This window comes from Puma concolor, chromosome E2, assembly GCF_028749965.1.
Source record: "Puma concolor isolate L17-30 chromosome E2, mPumCon1.1.hap2, whole genome shotgun sequence".
In the NCBI taxonomy this organism is placed as follows: domain Eukaryota; kingdom Metazoa; phylum Chordata; class Mammalia; order Carnivora; family Felidae; genus Puma; species Puma concolor.
Genome location: NC_141681.1, coordinates 5,412,288 through 5,430,894, shown reverse-complemented (window position 1 = coordinate 5,430,894; position 18,607 = coordinate 5,412,288). Strand labels below are relative to the sequence as shown.

Genomic DNA, 18,607 nt, shown 5'->3' with positions numbered 1-18,607 from the left:
CAGCAGCAAGTTTGAGGGTGCTTGTTTCCACACAGCCTGGGAGCATGGGGGTTTATCAACTTTCTGATCGTTCCAACCCGAAAAATGAAAACTGGCAGCTCAGTGGAGTTTTAACTGGCCTTTTTAAAATTATGAACGTAGTTGAGCACTTTGCATGTTTTTTTTTTTTTAATTTTTTTTTTTCAACGTTTATTTATTTTTGGGACAGAGAGAGACAGAGCATGAACGGGCGAGGGGCAGAGAGAGAGGGAGACACAGAATCGGAAACAGGCTCCGGGCTCCGAGCCATCAGCCCAGAGCCCGACGCGGGACTCGAACTCACAGACCGTGAGATCGTGACCTGGTTGAAGTCGGACGCTTAACCGACTGCGCCACCCAGGCGCCCCACTTTTCATGTTTTTAAGAGCTGTTTCAATTTCCTCTCATATTCCTGATCATATCCTCTCTCCGCTTTTCTGCTGGGTTGATGGTCTTCCCACATTGCCTTCTAGTTTTTTATGTATTAGGGAAATTGGCTGTTTGTAGGCAATATACCTTGCAAATATTTTTCCAGGGTAGTGTTTGTCTTTTGATCTTGTTTCTAAGCATAAGGAATTTTTATTTTATTTTAACATTTATTCATTTTTGAGAGAGAAAGAGCATGAGCAGGGGAGGGGCAGAGAGAGAGGGAGACACAGAATCCGAAGCAGGCTCCAGGCTTTGAGCTGTCAGCACAGAGCCCGTCTCGGGGCTCAAACACACAAACCGCAAGATCATGACCTGAGCCAAATTCAGATGCTCAACCGACTGAGCCACCCAGATGCCCCCAGTATAAAGAACTTTTTAAAAAATTTTATGTACTGGGGCGCCTGGGTGGCGCAGTCGGTTAAGCGTCCGACTTCAGCCAGGTCACGATCTCGCGGTCCGTGAGTTCGAGCCCCGCGTCGGGCTCTGGGCTGATGGCTCGGAGCCTGGAGCCTGTTTCCGATTCTGTGTCTCCCTCTCTCTCTGCCCCTCCCCCGTTCATGCTCTGTCTCTCTCTGTCCCAAAAATAAATAAAAAACGTTGAAAAAAAAAATTTAAAAAAAATAAAAAATAAAAAAAATAAAAAATTTTATGTACTTAACTTTACCAATCTCTCTTTTATGGTCTCTGCCATGTCTCAAAGGACCTTTCTCTCTCTGATGTTACTTTACTTTTATTCCATTTTGTAAAAGTCTAAATCCTTAGGCCATCTAGAATTTATTTAATATAGTCTGAAGTTAGGCAGGGTTCTTGCGAGGATTGAGATCATGGGTTTACGTGCCAGAAGGGCAGAGGACATATAGTACGTGCTTAGTAAAGTGCTGTTATTAGCATGCAGAGGAGGGTAAAGGGCATAGCCAGTGCCTGCACACGTCTCTCTCCTCAAAGACATATCGGGGACATCCGAGGGGCTTTAATGGCACATCAGTTACCACTGTGTGACTAAGAAAGAAAGGGGTCCTCTCTCTGGTACCCACAGATCACAAGGTGCCCTCTATATCCCCAAACAAGAAAGCCCCTTCCCCAAAGCCCACTATCCACCCTCTGATCTCAGCAGGCTCTTTGATGCTGTCCTTCATACTTTGTACCTAGAGGAGGCTTCTCTTTAAAAAAAATTTTTTTAAACATTTATTCATTTTTGAGACAGAGACAGAGCATGAACGGGGGAAGGTCAGAGAGAGAGGGAGACACAGAATCCGAAACAGGCTTCAGGCTCTGAGCTGTCAGCACAGAGCCCGACGCGGGGCTCGAACTCACAGACCGCGAGACCATGACCTGAGCCGAAGTTGGACGTCCAACCGACTGAGCCACCCAGGCGCCCCAAGGCTTCTCTTTTTAAAGAGCGCAGTGAGCTCTCGGCTGGATTTTCTTTTGGACTCTGCTCTACTTGGCATCAGGCCCTGCAAACTCCCACCAAACGCTCACTAACTGTGGTGGAACTCTCTCTCGTGTAAGGAGAGACTGAAATAGATGTGTGTTTGGAGGCTTACAAACTGAGTGTGATTCCACCACCGCGGACACCAACAAGGCCACCGACAACTGCATTTCCCGCCCTGTCTTGTGTTTTAAGAATGGGTTCCAAAATCTACAAGTCTGGGAGCCACCAGGCCACAGAGAAATAGAAATGAGGTGGAAAGAACAACAGATGTGGCTACAAGGGAGAGCAGGGGCTGTTGGTGAGGGCTCTGCCTGTTACGCTAAAGCATTTGGTTTTTGAACAAGTGAATGACACGCCTAAGTGGATAATCTACAAAGTTCACTCAGCAGCTGATGCAAAGAATGGATTGGAGGACTGAGCTTGGAAGCAAAGAGGTTACTGCAGTGGCCCCGGTGAGAAGTGACATGGGCTGTAGGCGCGGGGGGCCAGACAGAAGGAATGAATTCAGGAGTCCAATTTGTCGTTATGTTCTCCTGTCCGTTAGACTGTAAACTCCATGAGGCACCATCGGGTCTGTCTGGCTCATTCTGTTAGCCCCGTGCCTAGGACAGGACCTGGCACATACCAGGTAGTTCATAAACACCCTGTTGAATAGATGAGTGATCAAGGACTTAGGAAGGAGGGACAGGTTGGGGACTAAGACGGTTAGGAAAGCCCCGTTTGGCGCATCCATGAAAAGCTCTGCAGCAGGCAGCTGTAAAGCTAGGTCCCGAGCTCCGGACAGAGGAGGGCTGCGGCGGCAGTGGGAGTCACCTGTATAATCAGACCCTGGCAAAGAACTGAGAGCGCCTAGGCAGGAGGTTAACACCGAGGCTACCCTGCCAGTGAATTACCACGCAGGTTCCGTGGCTTCTCCCCAGACGTGATGGACCAGGAATCCGCAAGTGTAGCGCCTGCACGTAGCAGAGCAGGTGGGGCAAGAGGACAGCGGCAGGGGAGGTGACTTTGGGTGGCGAAGGGACGAGGCACGCCCGCGTCTCCGCCCCGCCGGGACCTTTGGTTACACTTGGCTCCGCGCCGCCACCCCTCCCGCCCTCCGATTGGCCACCGTCCCGCCCGCGCCCCCAGCCTCGGCCAATGGGGACGGCGCGCGCCGGAAGCCGGAAGCCCGGCGGCGCCGGCGTCCCTCAAGTAGCTGCCGCGCGGCGCCATGAGAGGCTTCTGGACAGCGCTGACGGCGCGCCGTCTCTTCCCCCTGCGGCTTCCTCCGCGGCCGCCCGGACCCCGGCTGTCGAGCGGGCCGGCGGCGGCGGAGGCGGGCGCCCTGGAGCGGGCGATGGACGAGCTGCTGCGCCGCGCAGTGCCCGCCACGCCGGCCTACGAGCTGCGCGAGAAGACGCCGGCGCCGGCCGAGGGCCAGTGCGCCGACTTCGTGAGCTTCTACGGCGGCCTGGCCGAGGCGGCCGAGCGCGCCGAGCTGCTGAGCCGCCTGGCGCGGGGCTTCGGCGTGGACCACGGCCAGGTGGCCGAGCAGAGCGCCGGCGTGCTCCAGCTGCGCCAGCAGCCGCGGGAGGCGGCCGTGCTGCTGCAGGCCGAGGACCGGCTGCGCTACGCGCTGGTGCCGCGCTACCGCGGCCTCTTCCACCACATCAGCAAGCTGGACGGCGGCGTGCGCTTCCTGGTGCGGCTGCGGGCCGACCTGCTCGAGGCGCAGGCGCTCAAGCTGGTGGAGGGGCCGCACGTCCGGGTAAGGCCTGGCCCCGGGCCGCCCCCCGCCTTGCACCAGGTCCTCGATCTTGATGGCCCTCCCCGGAGAGTCCTCACCTGCCCCTGCAGCCCCAAACACTCCACCTTCCCCAGCCCGAAGCCGCGCACATTTTGCCCGGAGTTACAGCCCCCTGAACCCCTGCCCCGTCCCCTTCCTTCCCAGGCTTTCTGAATCCCTGCCTGGTTCCACTTTTGACCCTTACTAGAAACTCAGCACCGCCTGCCTTTAACGTGACTGTCACTCCTCCTTCCTGGTTAGTGTGCTCCACGAAGTCTCTTTTTTACCGTTTTAGCTGGGAGTTTCCTGTATGCGGTATACTTGAACCAGTACCAAACCGAGCACCACGTAGCCTCCAAAAACCCAGGTGGTGTCAGCACACGTTAGCTGCACAGTCATTCTGTGTGTAAGCCTCGTTGTCTAAGAAACCCTTTGGAACGCACAAAGATGATGTCTCTGGGCTCTGCCGCCTGGCTGGGCAGGACATTTCACTTTCCTGAGTTCAGCCCTGAAATGTGATGATTCCAAGTTGAGTACTTGAGTAATCAGGTGCGTAGCACGGTGGGCTCATGTTGGATGCAAGTAAATACCGTAGGATTTAAAAAACGACACGAAAGATCTCCGATAGGCGAATATAGTGCTCTAATGCTATTGGTATTAAATACGAAAGGACCACTAACCTGCCCTTTTAGTGAACAACGACCAAAAAATGATGTAAATGTTTCAAGAAGCGTCTGATGTTCAGAACTTTTTAAGGTGCAGTTGGCTTTAAAAAATTGAGCAGTTGATCGGTTATGTCCTAATTCACTTAGAACTCTAACACTGGCACGGTAATTTTCATGTTCATTGCCTTATTCTTACGTGGGTTAAGGAGACAGACACTGAGGGGGGGAAACTTGACCAAGAACTTAGAGCAAATAGATATGTCTCCGATCACCTACGCACATATTAAGTCTGGGGTTCTTCGTGGTACGCTTTATAACCACGTCCTGCTGCGGGAGTTATGGTGTTCACAAAAGACTTTATCTATGTGCCTAAAGATCGTGTATCGTTAAGGATGGGGTTTGCTTCAGTGATAATAGTGCTGTGAATTGATTACTCATGATGGCTGCTTAACTTCTAATGCCAAGATCTGAATTGATCATGATTCTGGCTCAAGCCCGGTCTGAATGGCCGAGACTGTGTTCGACACCGTGTGCATTCCCATCTGCTTGGGTCTAGTCTTCAATCCAAGCATACTTTATTTTTTTTCTTGAAGCAGGGACCAGCGCTCCATGGTGGTTTTTCTGAAACTTGATTCTTACTGCCTAGGAGACTGAAGAGTTGGGTAGAATGTCGCCTGTCCCAGAATGAAATCGTTTACCTGTCTGTCCATCCATCTGTGTGACTTGTGACCACTGGACATGGTCTTGGCACTAAGGTCACTCGGTCCAGAAGCTTCCACTCTAGTACGGGAAGAGTTAGCAGCAGGCACGGTGATGGTAGGTGCTTCTCATGCACTTGCTCATTTGCCAGCAAGCCCTAGGGACCTGTTGTACAGAGGAAGTGATTAAAGCTTGTCAAAGTCAAGTGCAGTGCCCAGGGTGCAGAGCCGGAACTCGAGCCCCGTCCTCATGACTCCCGAATTGTGTACTTTGTCGCTACACGTTGATTCTCAGAGTTGACGACTGGACTAGATCTGAAAGGGATTTGTTTTCTTAGAATCTGCCTTTTTCCACAAAATCAAGGGCAAGATGAGACAACCCGGTTAGTTAATGGGTTTGTTTTATTTAGTTTTACCAAATCAGTTTAGTATTCTCTGGTTGCGACTGCATTTGCTCTTTCCAAGAGTAAACGTACAAACTTCCGTCTCATCACTAACCTCAGTGCTCATCTTTCTCTGACACCACAAGTCGGTCTTTACTCCCTTGAAGGCCGGAAGGACCAACATTTAATGTCTTTTGGCATTTTTGGCTTACGCCAAACCACCCTGGACATTGCCAGCCGTACCGTCCATTTCTCGCCCCTCTCCATAGAACCTCTGCGGCCACGCCGGCTCTTTGACGGAAAGTTCCTGAACACACATTCCTGCGCCATTCTTGCCTGGGAAGCCCGTTAGAGTAGGAGCTGCTCATCACTGAGCCTTTCCAACACTCCAGTGCAAGGTGGCCTTACCTGGTCTGGTGGTTCACAGGCTACGTTATTATTTGTGCACCTCACCTGCATTTTGTACCTTAACCACAGAATGTAGCGTCTGAGATGTATTTCCGCCAACCCTCCCCCACCCCAACTGGATAATCAGCCCCTTGGAGACCGGGAGCCTTGTCTCCAATGTCCAGCGTAGCAAAATGCTGGATGATGCATGGGACGAGACTCCCAGGTCCTCCGCCACAAGAGCAGGTCGGCACATACTGCTCCCAACTGTCCTGACATCCGACCATTCCACGCAGAGCCTTGAGCCTGGAGGGAAGCCCAGAGGGCTTGGAAGGTTTCTGCACAGCCAGCGGAGGCGTTGTGTCAGACCCTTGGACTGCCGATTTCAGGCCGTTGGCCCCAGTGATTTCTGAGGTGCCATCCAGTTCTGAGTCCTCCGATTCTGTGAGATGTTACTGAATGCCTCCATGCCTTTGCTCTTCCCCACACGAGGAAAGGTGGCTGTCGTGCAGGCTGGGAGGCGGCAGCTGGAAGCCGTGACGTTGAGACTGGTTTGGGGGAGAGGGGCGTGCTCCAGGGAGATCCCAAGCTGCCAGCGACACCAGGCCCTCCGGGGTTCAGGCTTCCTTTGTTTTTTCAACCAAGGCTGCGCACACACAGAAGAAACATTGCATACCCACAGGCAGAAAGTCGTGTGGAGTAAAGATCTTTCTTGAACAAAGGATGACGACTGTAGCCTGACCTTTGCGTCCGTGTGTGGTCTGGACACACTGGGTGCAAGACGCCTCTTCCAGGTGCTGAGTCACTCCTCTTGCCTTTCTCTGCCTGAAAATTCTGGCCTTGTATCTAGTGCATGTAACCGTTAGTGCTGAAGCCATGGATTTCCTTCTCCCGTGTCCCACGTAGTCACGTAACAGTTTTCTCAACCCCTGTCACTTAAGTCGTTCAGAGAATCATCTTTTCTGTCCCTAGAAAATGTCACTGGGATCCGGCCTTGTACTCTATCGCCAGAATCACTTAGTGTGTGTACCGCGCTTTCGCTCCGTTTCTTCTCCCACATTCTGGATTTTGCATCCAAGCTGATGAGGCGACGCAGCTAGAACTTTCTGCGTTTAGGAATACAGTGTCAGAAAGTACTGGAAGTTTGGCACGCGAAGCTTTAAGGCAGGAGTCTCGGGCGCCAGGGGCCTGGGGTGCCCCGTGATGCTGGGGGGGAGCAGGGAGCTGGCTCCGCCAGCGCCTCGGATCTCGGCACCCTTCACCGTGGGCACACAGCACCTCACCACAGCTGTGCTGCTCCCCGGCACCTGCTGACTTCCGGGCACGCTAGAGGAAGTCACGTGAACACGCTCCAGTTGCCGTGCGGGCTGCTACGGACTCAGCCCCGAGCATTTACCCCGGGATGTGTGTCTGCCACGCGCTCTCGGGTGCCGAGTCCTGTAGGGCGCCGTGGCATTTTCAGGAGAGCCAGCTAGCGTGAGGCCCACAGCCATGCTGATGGGGCGTCTCTGGCGGGACAGCGGAAGAAGCGCCGTGTGGAGATGGAAGGGGCCGGTTCCCAGTGCCCTCTTTGCCATCCACTGGGTACAGTCATGGTTTCTGGTGGTTTTAGCCCATTGGCCGTGCGCCGACGTGAGAGGTTGCACCGGCGGCTGCTACGCTCAAGGTCAGCCTGCTTCTCTTCCAGGAAATGCTGTGAGGGTTGTTCAGCTTTGCTAAAAATAAGGTTTACAGACGAGGGCACGGTTTGTCTGGCTCTTGGTCTCTGCCCGGGGGTTGTGATTACTGGACGTCGGGCTGTGAGGATCAGTGCACGCTTGCCGTGTGTGTGGTCTAGACGCTTTTTGATTTTCTCCGGAGGCGTCTCCGAAGGCCTCTTGGGGTTGAAGAGTGCAGTTTCTCAGGGAGAAAGTCCCCCGTGAGGCTGAGTTGAGTCCATATTCTAGAAGGTCTGAGCACCGTCCAGCAGTTTGGGGACACCAGAGGGAAGTTGGCATTTAGAAAACCGAAGGGTTTCCTGATGGCAGTTTGAGCGGAGAAATTCCAGTGGGGTGAAAGGTGTGCAGGCCTTGACGGTGGGGACGGGGCTAAACTCGTGCCAGACGGGCCGGCGTCCCCACCGTTGCGATGTCAGGCCGCACCCGACACCTTGTCGTCCGGCCTCTTTTAGTGACATGTCCTGCTTTTCAGTGAACACAGAGGTCCTTGTTGGCTCTCCTAAATTCTGTGCTTAGCTAAACTAAAAAGTACCTTATTTGTAGTTCATCAAGGCTGCCCCAGTCGCCTGGGGTGGTGTGGGGCGGTGGGGGGAGCCTCTATCAGTTGGAATCAGACCTAAAATGTCTTCACTGTGGCCCTCTGACCCTGTCCTGTGCTTCGGGCCCGCTTGCCCAGCTCAGGGCTTCCGAGCAGTGACAACTAGCTTTTCTCCACATTCCAGACATCGGGAGATCTTGATAGCCAAAAACTCCAGAAGAGAGGGTGGGGGACCGCTTTTTCTCTGCCAGAAGGGGAGGCTGGCTGGCCTTCCGCTCAGTGTCCTCCAAGATGACAGGCGTTGGCGGGTCCGGAAGACTGAGCCCACGCTGACTGGCGTCCCCGGCAGTTGTGAGTGGGAGTCTTGGATCGAACGCCTGACAACTGATGGCTGAATTGATGAGCGAGAAGCCTAGGCAGTTTCTCTCCCTCCTGCTGTCGGTGATCCCACAGCCTTCAGGCCGCTGGTGCCTTCCAGCAGGGACAGCTGCGGCCGGTGGGCACTGAGCCTGGGGACGTGTGCCCTTTCACCTAGATACCCAGCTCTCATGTAGCAGTGTCACATTTCACAGCTGTCAGTAGCCCGAAATAGAACGAAGAGACCTTGGAGGGCGAGCTCTCATCAGCCAAGCCATTTCTTTCGTAATTAATCCTGAATCGATACCGAAGCCAGGCATGTCCCACACTCTCCTGTTAGGGATGCGCTGGAGATGCCCGCACACCCTCCATGGAGTTCGGCCGATCCAGTCCCAACCGTCCAGTGTGGAGGTTCCCAGTCCGGCGTCTGTGAACCTCTGGAGATGATCCATAGATGAGTTTCACAGGCATCCACGATTCCCAGGAAACTGGGTGCAAAAATTGAGGAATGTGTGTGCTTTTTTCTGGGGAGCAGGTCCGTGGTTTTTAGCAAGCACTCGAGCACGTGCAGAACCCGGGAAGTTTAAGAACCGCTGTGATCCGGTGTAGTGAATACAGTTGTATGAGCAGCCGTCTGTATGCCTGGCACTTGGCCTCTCTTGGCCTCCCTTCCTGCCCCTTCATCCTCTCCACTCTCTAGTCTGTCTCCCCTTTTTCATTTGACATCAGTCTGTTAACCGTCCTCCACATCGGAGAGCCCGCTGAATGCCTTTGGATCCAGAGGTGTGAAGTCAAAGCCACGTCTGCCCTCACCGAGCGTGGAGCTGAGGGAGGGAGACCGGGTTATGGAATTCAGAGTTAAAGAGAATCGCAAAGGGCATCTGGTCCAACCATTAAATCCTTAAAACGGCTCCACCAAATCCTTGTAAACCCTGCCCTTGGTCCCCGCTCGTGGTGATGTTCACTCTCCCCGGATAGCATCTGTGGTCAACCCTGGCTATTCCAGACTTCTCCTTTACGTTAAATTCGGTCCAAGTCTATCTGTCCGTGACTCCCCCTTGTTGGTCCTAAGTTTACCTCCCTCTTCGCCCCCATGGGGTCCCACAGAACAAATCAGTGGCTGGTTCTGTGCCCCAGGCCTTAAATATTTAAAGAGGGATCTTACTTCATTCTGAAAGCTTTTCAGAGCCACGAGCCCTTTATTTTACTTACTTCAAGCTTATCCTCCAGTGACACAGTTGTGAGTCCTTTCGTTTACCAGGGAATAAAATGTGGACATTTTTACAGCTTTTGCGGTGGTAGCTCTCTGTCAATTCTATACTGGATATACTGAGATGTATGTTATTCTTCAGTAACATTCAGTGTATCTGTTAGTATGTAGTTCATCTGTGAATAACAGAGACCCGAAATAATGGTGGTTTGAATAAGACAGAAGTCTGTCTCTCATGTAAAAGTCTGGAGGTAGACACCCCAGGGCTGATTCTGTTCTGTGATGCCCTCAGTTGACACGGACTTCCATCTGTTGTTCTCCCCGAAAAACCTTCCTCCCCAAAGTTACCTCATGGCCCAGGATGGCTGCTCCAGCTCTAGCCATCACATCACCTTCCAGGCTGCAGTGAGAGGAACAAAGAAAAGATGAGCAAAGGGCATGCTCCTGCCATGTTTACTTCTGCTTACATCTGTTTGGCCAGGACTCGCTCTTTTGACTGCCCCTGGCTGCAGTGTGATCTTGAACCTGGATAGCCATGTGCCTGCCTAAAGCATAAGACTTTTGTTGATTTGGAAGAAAAGGAAACAGTTATTGAGGAACAACCAGCCGTGTCTGGTGCCCCGGCATCCTCTCGCTCGAGCCGTCAGGAAGCCTATTGCGGTTACATGTTCAGTGCGGTCACAGCGGGCTACACCGAGCTGGGTCTGCCCCTGCGCCCTCGCCTTGCCCTGGGTGCCTCCGGTTCCATTCTCGCTTGAAAGGTTTTTGGACACACGTGTCTTGGGTGGTAAAGTTGGCTCCTCACTTCCGGAAGTAGACTAGATGTAATCAGTGAAGTGAACTTAGAATAATTTGATCAAATCTAAGGTCACCGATTGCCGGACACACTCTATTCTATATCCCACTAAGGTAGAAAAAAGTGCTACGAGTGAAGCGGTGACCCCGCCATCGTTTGCAAGATGAATCCCGACTTCAGAGACGTTACACTATGAAAACGCGCACCTTTGAGTTGACGGATACGGTGCCCGGACCCCCAGTACTTGCCCCTCTCCGGAAACAAGAGACGTTTGGGCACGTCCCAGAATGTTTCCGAGAGGAGGGGGTCCTGATCCCCGCGCCCCCCGTGTTAGCGTTCCCTTCTTGGCGCACCAGCCGTCGCTCTGTCGACTTCGCGAGTTCAGTCGCGTTCACTGTGGCGCGTGTGCTGGAACACGCCGTCGATCGGGCAGCTTCGCTCAGATCGAAAGCTCCCGCTGAGGTCTTACTGACGGGGGTGGCCGGGCGGGGCGAGAGCCGGGTGCCGGCCACCTGGGTGGGGTGAGTCCCGCGGAGCTGTCACCGAGGAAGCCGTTGGGAGAAGCACCCCGCGGTCTGCTTTCGCGTCCCTCTTGCCTGCTTGATCCCCCCGTGTCGGCTGGTGGTGGCACAGAGGCGGGCTGGCCGGCCTGTCCCCAGAAGCCAGCACTCTGTGTTCTCCCTTTTAGGAGATGAACGGAGTGCTGAAGGGCATGCTCTCAGAGTGGTTCTCTTCGGGGTTCCTGAGCCTGGAACGGGTCACCTGGCACTCGCCGTGTGAGGTCCTGCAGAAAATCAGCGAGTAAGTATTCAAGTTGTCACTTTTCCTGAACGGGAGCTGAAAGCCGGCCTCTGTCCGCGCGCGTTGTGGCCCAAGCACAACGTGTGTGGCCCGTGGTCAAGTGCACGGCCCGCCTCTCCCCACCCCCCATTCTCAGAGCCACAGGGTCCCGCTGGGCCGACTCCTGGCGTTAGTGACCCCAACGGCATCTGCCTCCCGTAGTTGTGACAGCACCTCCCTGGCGTAAGTCTCTGGATGGGCTGTGTGGGGCGTGGTCCCCGCGTGCGCAGGACACGGCGAAGCCCCAGCGGTCCCCACGGACAGGAGCCGCTCTTCCCTCGCGGGTCTTGGTGCCCATGCCGTCTTACAGACACTGAGGCTCGCGAAAGGCTGCGCTTTGAAGCGTGACAAACCCGAGGGGCTCCCATTTGACACGTTGCAAACAACACGTGGCTGACGAGGCCGCTGGACAACCCGGGCTGCGTGTTTGCAGCACGGACTTCACGCCGCAGACTCGGAGGAGAGAGCGGCCGGGAGGTGCAAGCATCCTCAGGTCACCCGTGTCAGGATCTGCTTCCGGGGGCCTGCAAAGTAGCCTTGAGACCCAGTGTTAAGAAGCAGGGGGCAGTTTGTGGGTCCGAGGGTCATTAGCTGCTGTTCCTGTCAGCCAGCGCTGTTTCACATTAAAACGGTTCTCCTTGAATTTTCCTGGCAGGTCTGTTGAGGCTGCATGCGAAGGACGGATGGACTGTAGTGAGGACTGGGCCTCACTGACCGAGCCACCAAGGCTCCCTTGGCAGTATGCACAGGAACCGGCAGCGGTTACGTACCTTGCGAGCTGTCCCCCTGGCTTACTTCTTTCTGACTTTCCCCCAGGTCTGAGGCCGTGCATCCTGTGAAAAACTGGATGGATATGAAACGACGCGTCGGGCCTTACAGGAGGTGTTACTTCTTTTCTCACTGTGCAAGCCCCGAGGAGCCCTTGGTCGTGCTGCACGTGGCGCTGACCAACGAGATCTCCAGCAACATCCAGGTACCCGCGGACGGCCGGCTCAGGGCCGCGTCGCAGAGTCCCTGACGCTGTTTTAAACGTGGTTGTGTCCCCCCACCCCCTTGTGAAGTAGATTGCCCCAGGCACCTGTGGAGTTTTGAATCAGCTAGAGAAAATCTCCCGGTCTGTGGCTACAGAGTGTACACACGTCGTGTATAGACAGTTCCAGAACAAGGATGGCACTCCTCTGGGGACATCGACCTGCAGCTAAGACGTGGCTAAGGAAGGAAAGGTGCACCCTTCAACACTTTAGTGGTCGTTAAGGGGCCCCGGGGCCGGGTTTCAAGACCCGTGGCTACAACACTGAAAATCAGACCGTGCGGCGTGCCTGAGGTGGGCCCAGAGCTCGGCCCGGGGAGCCGAGGACCCGGGACCCTGTTTGGCAGGCGCTGCCTGCTCTGGGTGGACGGGAAGGAGCGGATCCCTCCTGCCGGGGCTGGAGAAGAACCAGTGCGGGGGCTGGGAGCAGGGGCCTGACCGCGGGGAGGGTGAAGCAGGCGAGGGAGCAGAGACCCCGGGGCACTTGGGGCTTGTCAGAGCGCGGGGCCCGGTGGGCTGCGGCTCTGGGTCCGGGATGGCCGGTCCGGAAGCTGGAAAGATGATACCGGATCCCAGGATGGGCATCCAGGCAGCCTTTCATGGTATCAGAAGGTGGAGAGACCAAGCAGGGCAAGCGGGCGGGTGTTCTTGACCTCCACGGAGAAAGTCCCTCGTGAATGTTGCGTTTGCGGGACCCGCACGCGCTGGAAGCTGCCACAGCCTCTCTGAGGGCAGTTTGGCGATGTCTGTGAACATAGAAGACGTGCGTTCTGTGCGACCTACAATCTCCACTCTGGGGAGTTCTCCCTACGTGATGCTCAGACCTGGGAGCGTGGACGGTTGCTCACTGTCCGGGTCTGGAACGGCCGGAAATTCAGGCTCCAGACCGGCATGTTCAGTGTGCGCTTAAGCACATAGGGATCGAGCATTTGCTGGGTGCCCGTCAGCTCATGAGCCATGTCCCCGCGTCCCTGCTCGTGCCACCCTGGGCATTCAGCGTTTCTCCTGTTATTCTTGTCCTCGTGGACGCGAGGAGACTGAGGCTTAGGGTAACTTGGGAGATCTGCCCACGATCCCAGTACCAGTAAGGGTGAGACCGGGGTTCCACCCCAGCGCTCAGGGCGTGGGAGAATGGGGCGCGTGGGCGCGGGGAGAGAGCGCGTGCACAGGGTGTGCGTGTGTGCGTGTGTGTGTGTGTGTGTGTTGAAGTGTGCACGCACCTACGCCAATGGGACCGACTGGAAGGTGTTCACCGGAAGGTTAACAGCAGGAATTGGTTTGGGAATAACTTGTGATTTCTTCCTCACGCGTACACGTTTTGCCTCGTTGACATCATGCAGTCTCTTGTATAACCAAAGAAAGATTCATTTGTGTTTTGAAAACTTTAAAAAAAAAGGCTTGCTGGAAAATTTTGAGCAAGGAACACAAGGTAACCTGCAGCATTCCAGAAAGACAGCGGAGGCGACCTCACACGGTGAAGAGTGGGCATGAGGCAGAGGTGCGTCCTGACCCAGGTGGCACCGAGCTGTCAGAGCGCGGCCCCGGGGGGTGTCCCTGGCCCTTTGTCCCCATCCACCCCGCCTTCCTACAGCAGCGGCGTTCTTAGCTCTTCAGAAGCCACAGGAAAGACCCTTTGAGCATCTCCAGGGGGTGAAAGCTCGAGGATGTCGTCCCCCGGAGGACACGCGCAGACCCGCACATTCCACACACAATTTCACAAAGCTCGTGGACTCCCAGACCTCGTGGAGGGAACACCCCCGCTGCCAGAATCGGGTGTCGCTGATGGAAGTTAGCAGCTTAGATGCGTTCTGGGAAGCAAGCTGGTGCACCTGCCTCGAAGCAAACTGGAGGTCCCCGCCTGCCGTTCCGCTGTTGTCCGGTGACCTTCAGAGTGTTGAGGTTCAGAAAACCACACCCAGAACTCAGAGCTAATAACATCAGCCTTGGCTAGGGGACTTCCCAGTAGGAGTCTTTCTGCATTACTTCGTGTGCGTGTCTGTGCGGATGTGTGTTTTCCCCAAGGAAAAACAAGGACGTAGCACAAAATCAAAAGGGTACAGAAAGGTGAACTTGCTGAGAGAAAGACTTTATGGGATTGCGTATGGCCTGTTGGGATATCTGAAAGCCCAGAGTTCAGAGACAAGGAGCGAGAATGACTGCAGGGTAGAACGGTCAGGCCCACGCAGGGCAGCCACGGAGAGGGAGGCGCTGGCCTACCAGCCGGGTCAGCAGGTTACGTCTGGTGCTGGCGGGGAGGAGATTCATCCGTCTCTGACCACACAGAGGCCCGGAAAAGGCGAAGGGAATACGCATTGCTTGTTGAGAAGTTCGTTGCGATAGAAACAGTGCAGGGGGAGCAAACAACCCAGGGAGGCCGTGCGTTGCCGCCTCCGGAGAGGTCTCAAACCGGAAGAGGCCTTGGGTCTCGAGAGCCGAGGCCCTGAACAGGGCCGAGGTCTCCGGGCTCCCACCCTCACTGGCTTCTCCCGGCCCCGAGAGGTAGGGCAGGTGTGGGAAGCGGGGGGCCCAAGCCCACCATGACCACCGTGGTGTTTTCCAGGCCATAGTGAAGGAGTGTCCCCCGTCGGAGACGGAGGAGGGGAGCCAGATCTCTGCGGCCATCTTCTACTCCATCAGCCTGACGCAGCCCGGACTGCAGGGGGTAGAGCTGGGCACCTTCCTCGTCAAGCGAGTGCTCAAGGAGCTGCAGGTGGGAACGGTGCGGGGGCAGGGGGTGTCAGCCCCTGGGGACGGGGGACGAGAGGGGATCTAGAGGGAGGTAGGAGAGGTGGAAAGGGCCAGATGGCCCTTGGCACGTTCTAGGCTCCCCGAGAACACTCAGGACGGAGGCAGTGCCGAGGTTAGACCCGGCAGCTTGGGGGCAGATATGCTGGCTTTTTTTTTTTTTTTTTTTTTTTTTGTAATAACTTCTGTCCGTTATCCTGGGAAAAGCCCCTCGCCATCCTACAGCAGAAACACTCAGGTTCTGTCTGGGTCTAGCTTTTTGAAACTCTCTCCTAAGGGGCTTGAGTGAGCCGCAATGGGCAGAATCTAATTAAAGGTAAAATAATTAGGTTGCTAATAATTGGCTCTGAGAGTGGTATCCTCCTATTTGCGTGGTTTCAGCAGTGTCGCTGCAGCAGAAACCCTTCCGTGGAGAGCGACAGAGTGGAATTAAAACGTCAGCGTGCTTTGCATTAAATTCATAATCAATCTTAAATCTGAGAACTCAGGGTTCAGCAGGCGATCAGCGTCATTAGAATCACTCTCTGTCACTTCTTCCCTGGAGGCGATAAGGAGCCACATCTAATTAATTTAAGTTTCTTCTTTGCTGAGGTGTTGATGAATGGGGTGGGGGGCAGGGGCGTATTGGTGAGAAAGGCGGAGTCAGAGGTTCACCCGCAGAGTCGATTTCTGAATCGGTCAGATTTGGCCCCTCAGCCCAGTAGCCATCCTGGTGGCTGGTCACAGCACCCCGCCGTGAGCCAGAAAGTCACCAGAGAGAATCCCAAAAAGCCGTGTCACTCTTCTGCACGAGAGTGTTCATCGCGGTTTATAAAGGCAGACCCTCGAGAGGAACACGGTTAGGAGAACCCTGGTACAGTCTTATCTTTTACTCTGTTAAGTTATTTGTTTGGATTCTGAATGAAAAGGAGAAAATTGTCACAACGTAAGTTCAGAAAGCAGGGATAGAAGTTAAATGCCTCGCCCGCGTAAAAACCGGAGAAAGACGGAGTTACACTTCATCAGCCCTGGAGACTAAGTTATCTCAAGTTGTGGACGATGGTAGTTTTGGGGGTTTTTTTTCCTTCCATCATACATTAAAAAAATTCACCTGTAGTGACCATAAATTACATTTTTAATCAGAAAATGCTGGGTTTTAAATTTTTTTTTTTTCAACGTTTATTTATTTTTGGGACAGAGAGAGACAGAGCATGAACGGGGGAGGGGCAGAGAGAGAGGGAGACACAGAATCGGAAACAGGCTCCAGGCTCTGAGCCATCAGCCCAGAGCCCGACACGGGGCTCGAACTCACGGACCGCGAGATCGTGACCTGGCTGAAGTCGGACGCTTAACCGACTGCGCCACCCAGGCGCCCCAGAAAATGCTGGGTTTTAAAAAAAAAAAAACATGTCCTTGAGATGTCGCTGTAATTTGAACATGAACCGTCCTGTCTGCTATGGAGAAACCCCCGTGCCCCCCCCGCCTTCTGGCCCACAGTCCACACCCACTGTGGGCTAGCTCTGCAAGCGATGATTTGTTCAGTACACGGTCACCGGGTAAAATGGCAGGCCGGGCTGTGTGGCCACAGAGCAGTCCCCGGGAGGGGCACGGCAGACCAGACGCTCCGGAGATGCGGTCACAGGACTGCGTGCCCCACTTCTCAGCAGCAGCCCCTGCTCATGTCGGGCCGGGCCCCTGACTGGCCATTCTGACAGGTGGCGTGGGCAGGGCAGCCGTCGTAGAGGCTCGCCTTGGGGACTCAGGGTATCTCTAGGGCCTGGCATATGTCAGGTTCTTCATAAATGCCCCTCGAAAGGAGAAAATGCACCCCAGAGGGCATGTGGTAAACCACAGAGCGACATGCAGCGCTTAATGGTGCGCGAATGACACGTGGAGAGGCGTTTCCGTCTCGGTGCCATGCCTGCTGAGTTACGTGTGTGTGTTCTCTCCACCTTCCCTTCCCCACCCACCGTGCCCTACAGAGAGAGTTTCCTCATCTCGGGACGTTCTCAAGTCTGTCTCCTATCCCCGGCTTCACCAAGTGGCTTCTGGGGCTCCTGAACTCACAAGCAAAGGAACACGGGAGGAGTGAACTGCTCACAGATTCCGAATGTAAAGAAATCTCGGAGATCCTAGGCGGTCCCGTTAACGAGACCCTCAAGGTCTCGCTCAGCAGCAGCGAGTGGGTGAAGTCTGAGAAGCTGGTCAGGGTGCTGCAGGCCCCCTTGATGAGGCTCTGTGCCTGGTACTTGTACGGAGAGAAGCACCGGGGCTACGCCCTGAACCCCGTGGCAAACTTCCACCTGCAGAACGGGGCTGTGCTGTGGCGCCTCAACTGGCTGGCCGACACGAGCCTCAAGGGCGTCACCGGCTCCTGCGGCCTGATGGTCAACTACCGGTACTACCTGGAGGAGACGGCCGCCAACAGCACCAGCTACCTCTGCGCCAAGAACATCAAGGCTTCCGAGCAGGTGCTCAGCCTCGTGGCCCAGTTTCACAAGAACAGCAAACTTTAAACCTGCCCTCAAGCAATGTCTCTGACTCAGAAAAGGATAATTTTCTGGATGGGTTGGGGGGGTTGGGGTGGCGGATTATGGATCAAAAGAGGCTTTTTTAGTAAAGCAGAGTTGAAGTGCGCTCTCCTGCCCAGAGCAGGGCCGCACCGGAAGGCTGTGTCCTAACTCCCATCGCGAGAGAGCGAAGGCGTGGTGCCTGGAGCGCAATGGGGGCTCCGGTGGACGCGGGGTGGGTGGGTGTGCTCTCCCCAGAAGAGCGGCCTGGCCCGCTGCCAGAGGGGGTGCGGTGGCACCTCCATCTTTAGAAAGGTCTAGAGTCTCTGCTGGCTGTCGTCCCGCGGTGGACCGGGCAGCCTCGCGAGGACCCCGGCAGGTGGCCCGGGTGAGAGTAGATGTTCCCTCGAGCTTAGAACGTAATTCAGCCGTGGTTGTCTTAGCCGATTCTCTCCACTCGCCGCACAGGGATAGCGGGCTGTGCTCCATTTCGCTTAGATTTGGGAGACGCTGAATGTATGAAAATGTTGGTGACTGCACACCGTTTGCCAAAATCGCCGAGCACGCAAGGCATGGTTGCCTGGGGCTTAAACCGGATCGGAGACGAAGATTGCGGTGCTGCAGGCTTCCAGTGATCCTCGTAGTACAGAATGGTTTTGTTCTGCGAAGCATTAAATAGGTGGTTATTTAAGACGGTGTGTGTGGTCACCTCCGAGAGCCGAGACCCCACGGGCTGGGCGTGTGCGGGTGTCCCGTGAAGGAGAGCGTGAGGACAGAGAGGCAGGGAGGGGCGGTGTCCGGGGCTGTGGGAGGGGCGGGGTGTCCGTGTGTGCGTGTCCTCACTCCTGCAGACGGGTCCCCCAGCCTTCCGTGTCCTTCATCTTCCAGACCCGACCCCCGGTCCTTGTGCGTCACCTCCCATGTGGGGCTGCTGCCTGATCGTGAACGGCGTGACGGTGGTCGCCGCTAGAAATTTCTCTCTCTCTGGATCCCGGGGGCAGCGTTCTGGTGCTGCTCCACTTGGCCCCCAGCTAATCTAGTGCTTGGGCTCTGGAGCCCCACCAGGCCCGGGGTCCTCGCCCTCGAGGGGCTCGGGGAGAGTTC

General features: G+C 55.2%; 1 protein-coding gene across 1 annotated transcript; it reads left to right on the top strand.

Annotated features, from left to right (window-relative positions):
• The first annotated feature begins 3,056 nt into the window (after positions 1 to 3,056).
• Positions 3,057 to 18,194, top strand: MLYCD (malonyl-CoA decarboxylase). Its single transcript, XM_025920819.2, has 5 exons — positions 3,057 to 3,629; positions 11,088 to 11,200; positions 12,056 to 12,212; positions 14,830 to 14,979; positions 16,976 to 18,194. Exons 1-5 carry the CDS (start codon positions 3,093 to 3,095, stop codon positions 17,507 to 17,509), a joined length of 1,491 nt encoding a protein of 496 aa, XP_025776604.1. The 5' UTR covers positions 3,057 to 3,092; the 3' UTR covers positions 17,510 to 18,194.
• Positions 18,195 to 18,607: the final 413 nt, after the last annotated feature.